The sequence below is a fragment of the Buceros rhinoceros genome, unplaced genomic scaffold (genome assembly GCF_000710305.1).
Source record: "Buceros rhinoceros silvestris isolate BGI_N320 unplaced genomic scaffold, ASM71030v1 scaffold2878, whole genome shotgun sequence".
Classification (NCBI taxonomy): domain Eukaryota; kingdom Metazoa; phylum Chordata; class Aves; order Bucerotiformes; family Bucerotidae; genus Buceros; species Buceros rhinoceros.
The window spans coordinates 85,607-95,966 of record NW_010427442.1 but is presented as its reverse complement, the minus strand read 5'-3'; the positions used below and the strand labels follow the sequence as shown (position 1 = coordinate 95,966).

The 10,360-nt window shown below is 35.8% G+C and overlaps 1 protein-coding gene across 1 annotated transcript in view; it reads left to right on the top strand.

Annotated features, from left to right (window-relative positions):
• The window catches only part of GPR125 (G protein-coupled receptor 125), a 43,500-nt gene that overhangs the window by 23,819 nt on the left and 9,321 nt on the right, over positions 1-10,360 (top strand). Inside the window, exons 11-17 of the mRNA XM_010141908.1 lie at positions 245-394; positions 3,030-3,191; positions 3,459-3,662; positions 4,706-4,919; positions 5,058-5,266; positions 9,611-9,735; positions 10,261-10,360. The exon at positions 10,261-10,360 is cut by the window's right edge and continues 4 nt beyond it. Coding sequence (XP_010140210.1) covers positions 245-394; positions 3,030-3,191; positions 3,459-3,662; positions 4,706-4,919; positions 5,058-5,266; positions 9,611-9,735; positions 10,261-10,360 — 1,164 coding nt within the window. The remainder of the gene's footprint in view (positions 1-244; positions 395-3,029; positions 3,192-3,458; positions 3,663-4,705; positions 4,920-5,057; positions 5,267-9,610; positions 9,736-10,260) is intronic.

The following is a 10,360-nucleotide window of genomic DNA, read 5'->3' as shown; positions in this document are numbered from 1 at the left end:
TCCCTTCTAGGACAAGAGGACAAAAGCCAGTTTCTGGCTGCAGGTACAAATGCTGGTCCTCTGGCTTGTGGGAAATGTTTTTGTTAACAGATAAGGCAGTAGTCCCTGGCTACTTAGAACACTGTAATCTTCATGGGGTTTGCTATCCTCCTTGGAAAAATGCTTATTTCTTAATTGACATGTTTCCTCTATCTCGTACTTAATTTTCACTTCTTAAAAATGCTTGTGTTTCTTATCTATGTAGATGCCGCTCAACCTTACTAATGCAGTGGCAACAGCAAGACAGCTCTTGGCTTACACTGTTGAAGCAGCAAATTTTTCTGATAAGATGGATGTTATTTTTGTGGCTGAAATGATAGAGAAATTTGGAAGATTTGCTGAAAAATATAAAGAGGTAACTGGATAATTTGCCATCACTTTACTTAAGGACAAACACTTTGATTAGCTTTATTCTGAGCGGTGAAACCTCAACGTTAGATGCAGGCACTAAGTTAGTGGATTATCGGATTCTATTCCATGTTTTTGTTTGTTTAGTAGGTCCCTGAAGTTGCTGACCCATGGTCACAGACTTTGCATTCGCGCTGAGATGATCCAGCATTCACTGGACCTGTAATGTGAGTAACACCTCTGGTCAGCACTGGAGCAGGGAGATAGGTACAGTAAGTCTGTTTTTATTTAATATGGAGTGGGTCACACAGGTTTTCATTGGTACCTTCTTATCTAAAAAGACAAATAATGAAAGCCTCAGAGATCCTCTCAATAATGAATAAAACAAGACTTACCTTCTCCCCTCCCACCATGGTAGGCTCTCTTTATTCAGTATTGAGCTGTATCTCTAAGGTTTTCAGTATTCCTATATCTTGCAGGAAATAAGATAAGACATTAAAATAAAATCTTAGAGAACACTCATTGTTGGGGAGAAAAACACAAGTGATTGAATAGTCTCACCAGTGGGTAGGAACTCTCTGTTTCACTGCTGAACAGAGGTTATATTGATCTCACTGTACAGTGCATGTTGGGAATTTGGAGACCACAATGCCTCAATTTTAAACTTGCGCAAAAAAAAAAAAAGCCAAATTTCCCCGTCTGCTCCCAGCAAACTGTAAATGCTGGTTGTAAATTCTTTGTAAAACTCCTCAGAGAATTTTCAGGCTAAATCTCTATTTTACAATTATAGCTCGTATTATTTATGTACGTGTGTATTTTGGAATTATACAAGCAGTTCATTAAATAGCTGTTTTATAGCCAGTTGAAAATAGAAACATGTTTTAGATTGCTGCATAATTTAGTTACGTTATAAGGATATTCTTGTCTGTAGAGTGACATAATCTGGCCTTTGCCGTGTTTGAAGGTAATAGATGATATGAAAAAATCTACGTTAAATTCATAGGTAGTTTTGGTCTTCAGCGATGTATTTTTTTAATCTTAATTGGTTTGATTTGAAGTTAACCTTTGATTTGCTGATATTTTCAGTGAATGTGAATGCAGTTTTAATAATTTTTAGTAGCTATTAATAAGACTTAGTTACTTAGGGTATTACTCTACAAACTTTCTCTTTACGCCACTCACACCATCTTGTTGTCAGTTCTTTACTACTACTCTGGCTACTCTGAAAGATAAATTCTATAAATTATAAAGAGCTTCATTTAAATGCTTTTTCATGTCAGAAGAAAAAATAAACTGAAGACAACTGTTTGGAAAGTTCTTAACAGATTGTCTTAAGTTATAATGCAGTTGGAAAAACTTGTGCATGCTTTGATAAACAGAGGAAAGAATAATGTGTAATATCTTTTAAAAGTATGAAACATGAAGCAAAGTGGGTACTATGATTTCAGGATCTTAATGCTGATAATTTATTGCAAAACCACCATTTGTTGATGTGTAAAATGTTACTAGTTTTCAGGTAGTAATAAGTCTTAATAAGCATCTTCAATTAATTTAACTTTGATTTGTTCTTGAAAATATTTACTAATTGTAGCTTCTGTCCCTAAAAGAGACAGTTTTTAAAACAGTACATATTTTTATATTCCTGTTCTTGCCTTTATGTTTAAAGATTAAAAAAAAAAAAAAAAAACTAAAACTACTGTGTTTTCTCCTTATTAGTAATATTCTGAAAAGAAATTGGGAAGCCTGAATGGTAAAGGAGATGTCTTCCCCACCCTCTCTATCTTTATGCAGAAAACTCCAGTCCCTATATTTAGGCACTATGAATTACATTTCAGTCAATTCAACTAGATAATACATGCACCTTCACTTTTGGTCCACTATTTGTCACTGTTCCTTGAATGTTGTGAAAATCTGGTGTAGGTCAGTGTTGTCAGTTTAAGTGCTCATTAATTTTGGAAGAGTTGTGGCTTAAATAAATGAGTTCCCTTTTATAGTTTGTATTTGTCTGTCATATAGAAGACAGGGTAGGGAGTGTGAGCATAAACTTGCAACAATGTTAGTGCTGGTTTGAAAGCAGCTCTGATACCTATGGGTATTTGCTGTCTGTCTCCTGTACTACCTGCGACCTAAATCAGTTTATGCAAAACTGAAGGTGAGCAAGGAAGGAATAAAAGAAAATACAGAAATTGCTAAAGGAAGAGAAGCAGAAGGGCTGTGTACTAATTTTTTGCATGTATTACTCTTCCCACCTATATACGAATTTATTATTGGCGATTTATAGTTTATTTTAATTATTTTAGGTTTAAAGTTGATTATAAATAGTCCTTTCAAATAATTAGTACAGTAGAACATGGAGCATTATACTCTTCGATGTTAATGAAATACCTGTATTTCTCATGGGTTTTTTTTCCAAGTAAATGAGAACAGATAAATTATGTTGTTTTAGCGGTTTTCTTATGTGGATGTAAATCTCTGAGTCAAAGCGTTTCAGTATCTTAACATGACAAGCAGTGATGGAAATAGGAACAGCCAATTTCCTTTTGCTTCCTTGTGCTGACAGGTAGCTTTGTATTTTCTGATAATGATCCTATTTGATGGATGCTTTCAAAGGTATAAAATGTCTGATTTCTCTTCCCTGTTAGCTTGGTGATGTTATGGTGGACATAGCAAGTAACATTATGTTAGCTGATGAACGTGTTCTGTGGATGGCACAAAGAGAAGCCAAGGCTTGCACTAGAATTGTACAGTGTCTACAAAAAATTGCTATGTATCGGCTTGCAAATGGAGCTCAAGTTTATTCTACTGTAAGTATGAATTTATTTATTTAGAAGACGTTTTGCTGATTCTGAAGTTTCAATAGCTTTTTATTTTTCTTAGTAATGTTGGCATTATCTGAAATGCCTACTATTTCTGTGGGGAGAAATGCTCTGAACAGATTTATCTCTGTGAAATAAACAAAAACAGTTTTCTGGGTGGTTTTTTCTGTTATGGCAGAGGATTGCTTTAAAATTATTTATCATTCTTCCTGTGGTGTGTAAAGTTGTTTAAATGTTTGATTTTTGTCCTCACAGTATTCTCCAAATATTGCTCTGGAGGCTTATGTAATAAAGGCTGCTGGTTTCACTGGAATGACATGCACCGTATTTCAGAAAGTGGCTACCTCAGACCGTACGGGACTCAGTGATTATGGGAGAAGAGATCCAGATGGAAATCTAGATAAACAATTAAGCTTTAAGTGCAATGTTTCAAATACGCTGTCAAGTCTGGCTTTAAAGGTTGGATACTCCTTGTTTCCCTACTGACTTTGTAATAATATCTTAAATATGAATCATTTGGAAAGCAGGCTTATATTATTAAAAATGCTACTTTAACAATGTAATCCAGAGTGACTGTGACGAGATAAAGTGGCAAATGATAATAGAGTTTGATTATAGGACAATTTTAATGAGTAGGCATGATTTTCTTTATTAAAACATCGTAAGTTGAAAGATGCTTTCAGACCTTTTCATAAGTTTGGAAATTAAAGTGCTCCCTAGTTCATAATAACACTTGGCATTATTTTGCTGTATTTTCACCTTAAGTATTAAATCAGATATTAACAGTCTCCTTAAATATCTGAAATAGTCTGCTCAGTGACACTGTAATTAAGCAAGAAGTAGAAAATAGACCCAAAAGGTTAATTTTATGTTCATGTACACAGATACACACACATATGAGTGTGTATAGAGTGGAAACACTTCCTCATATCCTGTAAAAGTATTTTTTCAGTTACATTCCCCAACATACCAGTTTGCTTTTATCACTTAATGTGCTTAAATGTCACTACAGGGTATATATTCAAAGTTACGTTTTTGTAACTCTATGAAATTGCTTGTAGGCTTCCCTACCCAAGTATAATTTATAGACAAGTTATAAAAACCTGTTTGTATGTATATACATGTTAGTATACAGTGTTTCTTTTTGAATGGTACTAATGCACAATTACAACATTTCTTTGTCTGTTTGTCTTGGTTGCTGCTTCTATTTGCCAGTAGTCTAATCTGGAGAACTCTTGTAATAGTTTCACTTTTATTCCCTGTGACAAGTAAGGTAACTACAGAATCTTTTAACACTTTTTTAAAAGAAGAAAAAAAAAAAGATGTTAGTAACCTGATTCAACTATTTTGCCAAGGATTGCTTGGAAACAGTATCAAATAGGTTTGTCACGATACATAGTCAAGCGTGTTCATCTCTGACGGTGTTCAGCTGGAGGAGTTGCTAATATAAAGTCCATAAATAATTTCATTTTCTCTTTAAATCTTTAAAAATTTATTTCTAGAACACAATTGTAGAGGCTTCTATCCAGCTGCCAGCTTCACTTTTCACGCAAAAGCAAAAGAGAGAAATCAGACCAACAGATGAATCTGTCTACAAGCTTCAGCTTATTGCATTTCGCAATGGAAAGCTTTTTCCAGCAACTGGAAATTCAACAAATCTCGCTGACAATGGGAAACGTCGTACAGTTGTAACACCAGTTATTCTTGCGAAGATAGGTTTGTTTTTTATAACTACTTTTTATGATCTTTAAAAATAAACATTTTGGACTCCTTTGTTTCGACCAGTGTATAAGTAACGAAAGGACTGTAGCATCTGTGTGGTACATGTTGAGAATTTTATTTCTTTTGTAACAGATGGTTTAAACCTAGCCAGTCACCATGTTCCGATAAATGTGACACTGCGGCGCATTGCGCATGGAGCAGATGCTGTTGCAGCGCAGTGGGACTTCGATCTCCTGAATGGACAAGGGGGATGGAAATCTGATGGTTGTCACATTCTTCTGTCCGATGAAAACATTACTACCATTCAGTGCTACTCTCTCAGCAACTATGCAGTTTTAATGGTATGACACTTAGAATTACGAGTCTCTTTCTGGAACGTAATACTCAAACTGCAGTTCTATTCTGTTTTTTTTCTTGCATTAAAGCAAATGAACATTCCTGTTTTCCATTTTACTTAAAACTATGCGTAAGAAATAAATCTTCAGTTCTTCTTGCTTGTGTTGATAGAAATGTTGATGTAAGATGAGGTTTAAGTGGAAATATGTCAAATTTGAATTAATCGCTGAATATACTAGACGCACAAGAATTTTGTATGGCAAGTACTATATTATAGAAAGCCATTTTAATGAGCTACTTAACCAAATGGGCTTTTATGAACTTTAGTCTAATAATGACAGTTTAAAATAAAGAGATGTGATAGTCAAAAAAACCCAACCTTCTCTGCATTAGATGAAATTTGTTAGTTGCTTGGACAGGGGTATTTTCCCAGGGTTTTGGGGTTTTTTCTGTGATCCATAACTAGATAGCAATTTCCTGCAGATTAGCTATTCATTCAGTAGTATGTAGGTCTGTTACCAGAAGACGTTGATTGAAAAAGGAAAAAAAATCAAGACATTTAGTTATTCTGATAAATATTTTCGAAAACTTGCTTAAAAAATAGTAGCTGAAGTCTGTTCTTAGCATATTGATACTAATTGGTTTAACTAGTTCTAAAAATGAAGACGGAGCAAGATACCGCCTTTCGGTGCTCTACAGTTAGGAAGCAGGATTTCTTCCTTTCAGCATTTGATTTGGGAAGCTTCCCTTTTTACAAATGGTAACTACTACCCTGCCCATCAGTCATTAACTGCTAAATGATAAATTGTGATACAAAAAAATGGTAGGCTAATAGGAAGGTGAGTGAAATTGTAAGAAGGTTAGGAAATATTGATAATGTAAGTGTAAAATTGTTACGGTTTTGTTGTAGTTAATGTACTCTGTATAGATCATATATTTTTTATATAATCATAAGTGGAAGAAAGAGGATTCCTTTATGATGATCAGTACATGAGAACTTTCTGATTTTGTTTTGCAACTCAAATTTTCAAAAATCTTCTTAAGATAATTAAATAGTAGAATACCAAAAACCTAAACATAAATAAAATTAAGATTTACATGCCAAGCTTTTTAAAAGAGCTCAGAGAGCAACTTTTCACTTTACCTCTGAAGGTGGTTTTAACTTACTTCAAAATGCTATTATCCTATAGTTCCCTCCTTTTATATTTTCAAAAATATCTAATCCTTTCCTAAAACAGAACAGCGTTTCTGTGAATGGAATTAAACTTTGTTTTTACAAGTTCTGTGCATGTAAAGTGAGAGTGTGCTTTAAATTGGTCTCATTTCTGCCATCTGGAGCAAGAAAAATGAAGAGCATATTCAATCTGCTTGTGTAACTATTTTTAATACATGGTAAGATTATATCAATATCTTTTTGTGACACATGTAGAGAACCGCTGACAATGGGAAATAAAAGTTAGAGGAAGGGTAGCCTTCTTCCTTTTCTGCCAGCGGCTTTCATTCTATGCTTGCTCAAAACTGGTATTTCTTGAATATTTAACTACTTCTCAAAATGGTAGACTGTAGGGACTGGAGAGGAGGGGGTGGGTGGAGAAGGGCAGAGTAATACTAATCTGTTAGATGTTCCTTGCATACAGTTAGTGCACTGCAAAAATCTCTGGATATCTAAGTAGCTGATTAAAAGGGTTTTCATAACGCCTATCCCTACAGTAACTAAAAAAGCTGTAATAGGCTATTTCATTTGTAGAGTCTCGCAGTGTTGTGATAGTCTGGGGTCTGGTCCCAGGCTTATAGGAAATTTTTTAGGGTTCAGTTTTAGACTGAACTGACTTTAATTCAACAGTTGTCATTAACAGCAAGTACAGGAACAGCAGTGGCAGGAGGGACCTGAATGCGATATTCTGTCATCCTGGCTGGCTGCTGAATGACTCTAACCAGAGTTACATCACTGCTTTTAGTCTGCCTTAGTACATATTTGTGCAGAAGAAAGAAGGTTGTAATGTGTCTGTCTATACATTTTGGTGGAACATAGTGTAAAGTCCTCTCTGACAAAGAAACCTTAAACTGAGTGCCTAATTTTCTATTCAAGTGATTTAGGAAGATACCATTACAAAATTTTGTATTTATTTGGAAATCATTTTAACCACTGTTAAATAATCGAAGAGATAACCAGGAGGCTCAGCTGAAATCTCACTATTATAGGTTAGCAGAGGGGGGGAAAAAAAGGAATGGTAGTTGAGAAGAGAGTTTTGCTAGTTGGCTATAAATGCCGCAATGTTGTTGTTAATGTCATTGGTTAATTTACTGTTGGTCTTTCTATTAAATTATTAGTTAGGATTAGTTTAGCTCAAAAATGGCATTATTAGCTCCTCTCCTTTGAGTAGGTCTGACTAAAAATGTCAGTGCAATTGGTAATAATTCTGATGAGTTAGTGGGTATCAAGTCAAGGCCTTTGCTAGCCAGGCTGGACATACGGAGTTTTCTCAGATATCTTCAAAGATTATTGTAGATCTTGTGATTTTGTAGTTCTTGTTCTCCAAGTCCACACCAATACATGCATGACATTTTTTTGCTTGTCACCAATATGGAAGCAGCAACAGGAATTCTCCAACAGTTTCTGTTCTCTGATACTCACTGGCTGTGTGTGACTATACATTTGCTCATGCTTGTAACAGCAATGAATTCCTAGGGTTCTTCAGCTGGCTATCAACCAGGCCATGGGTGGTGTTGAAATCAGATGACGCTGGCTGCCTGAGGCATAGTATCTTGTGATCTTTCTCAAAGTGTGTTTTCTAGGTGCCAAAGAAAACCTAATACCTAAAAATCAAACTAGCAATCTGATTACATTAGTTTGAAGTGAGCTTGATGAGGTAGTTAAGAATAACACTTTTATACTCTGATGAAAGAACAGTTGAAGGAATGGTGAAGAGACTGCTGGCTCTAATTTAATTGTAAGCCTAAATTCAAGAACTTTTCTCCTGTCCATGAAATCAGATTACCCATCCTAACCTTAAAAACAGATTGTATATCACTGATTTTTCTCAGAATAAACTCAAGCTTGTATGATGCTAAAGAGCTGTTCAGTTATCCATCTATATGAGTTATCAACTATCTATTTTGGTCAAGTATCTATTCTGGTAGAGTAACAGTCTGGTAGGAACATCTCGGTGTCATTTGGTCCTGTTGCCTGGGTCAAAGTTTGATCAGCTTCCAGGTCATATTCAGTCAAGCTTTGAGTATCTCCAAGGTCATAGATTACACAGTCTCTTGTGACCACTTTCATCAAAAGGTTTTGGGTCTGGTTTTTTTTTCTGTATCTGATCAGTTTTCCATGTTGCTGATAGCGTCCATTGCCTCTCATCATTTCATGGTGGTCATCAAGAAGAGTTTGTCTCAATCTTCTTTATACCATACCAGTATCAATGTTATATATAATGTAATAATATATATAATAATGAGATTTCTCACATCTCCCTTTTCTTCTTAAAGATGAACAAACCCAGCTTTTTCAGCCTCAGGCCTTGTGTGCTCTAGCCTGCTAGTCATCCCAGTGATGTTAGGCGTGCTTCACTTAGTACGTCAGTGCCTGTCTTGTACTGGGGAGCATCAAATTGCAGAGGCAATCTCAGTGCTGAACAGAAGGGAATAATCAGTTTGTCTGCTTGCTATGGTTTTGCTAGTACAGCAAAGTGTGGCCTTGAGCTGCAGGTTACCCTGCTGACTTGTGGTCAGCTTTTGTCCAGCAGTACCCCTCAGGTGGTTCTTCGATGGCTTTCTGTTGAGTCCAGTGCCCCAGCCTGTATTGCATGCATGAGATTTATTCCATCCGAGGTGCAGGTCTTTTTAAGTTTTCTTTGCTAAATTTCATGGTGCTTTATCAGCTCATTTCTGTGGCTCACCAACATCCCTCTGAATATCCTCCAATCTATTGATCACTCTCTCCAGTCTACAGCACCATCTGCAAACCTGCTGAAGGCACTTTCTGTAACGTTTTTTGGGTTGTGGCAGAAGATAACAGTAACTGAAACACACAGTTGTTTTATGTGCTGTACATGTAAGTACGTATTTTAAGAAGATGGTGTGTGTCTAACATCTCTGTATAGTCAAATATATGACGTCTAAGTGTTCTATAAGATGTGTGACTGCATTTATAAAGGTCAGCCAGAAGAGCAGGTAATTGTGGAAGAAAGCCAGGAACAACATCTAATAATCAGGGTTGTGGTGGGGGAAGATTTCATCTAGGAGGTTTCTGTTACTTGTTTATTTTGTGTTTCTTCTGCCATTGCCTCCCCGCCCCCACAAGATGAAGAGATAAAGTGGACTAATGTTAATTCTGGTTTTATTGTCAGGACTTAACAGGAGCTGAACTGTATACGCAGCCAGCTGATCTTTTGCATCCAGTAATTTATGCCACTGCCATGGTTTTGTTAATGTGCCTGTTGATGATCATCATCAGTTACATATACCATCACAGGTATGAATCAAAATGACTAGACTAAAAAAAATAGCGCCTAAGACTACTTTTTGATCGGAACACAATTGAGTAATCTGCTTTTGTTGGGGTTTTTTTTCCTATAAAATCTGTTGATACAAACTAACAGTTAAGCAAGCAGCTATTTCATCAGTTCTTGAGGGTGACAGTTTAGCTCTCATAACCATGTACCTCTTTCATCTTGAAACAAAAGTGAAGAATTACAGACACTACTCAATGATGGTAGAATTTAACAAACTCTTCAGCCGTTTACATTTCTGTTCATGTGAAAGCTTGAAGCCTCAGATTTTTTAATTGGGCCCCAAATAGTTGTATAAAGCCAGTTAAAGGAGAGTGTTTTAATTTCTTGTGATGAAGACCAGAAATTATATTTCATTACACAGTATGTGGTAGTCAAACCATCACTAAGAGTAGTTGTATCTCAGTTATCATAAGCGTATCTTGCTAGTTTCTCAAAGACAATAATGTGGCTGTGTTTTATGTTTTCTAATCCATTTCTTTTAACAGTGTGATCAGGATCAGTGTAAAAAGCTGGCATATGCTAGTTAACCTGAGCCTTCATATTTTCCTGACATGTGTGATGTTTATTGGAGGTATAACTCAGACC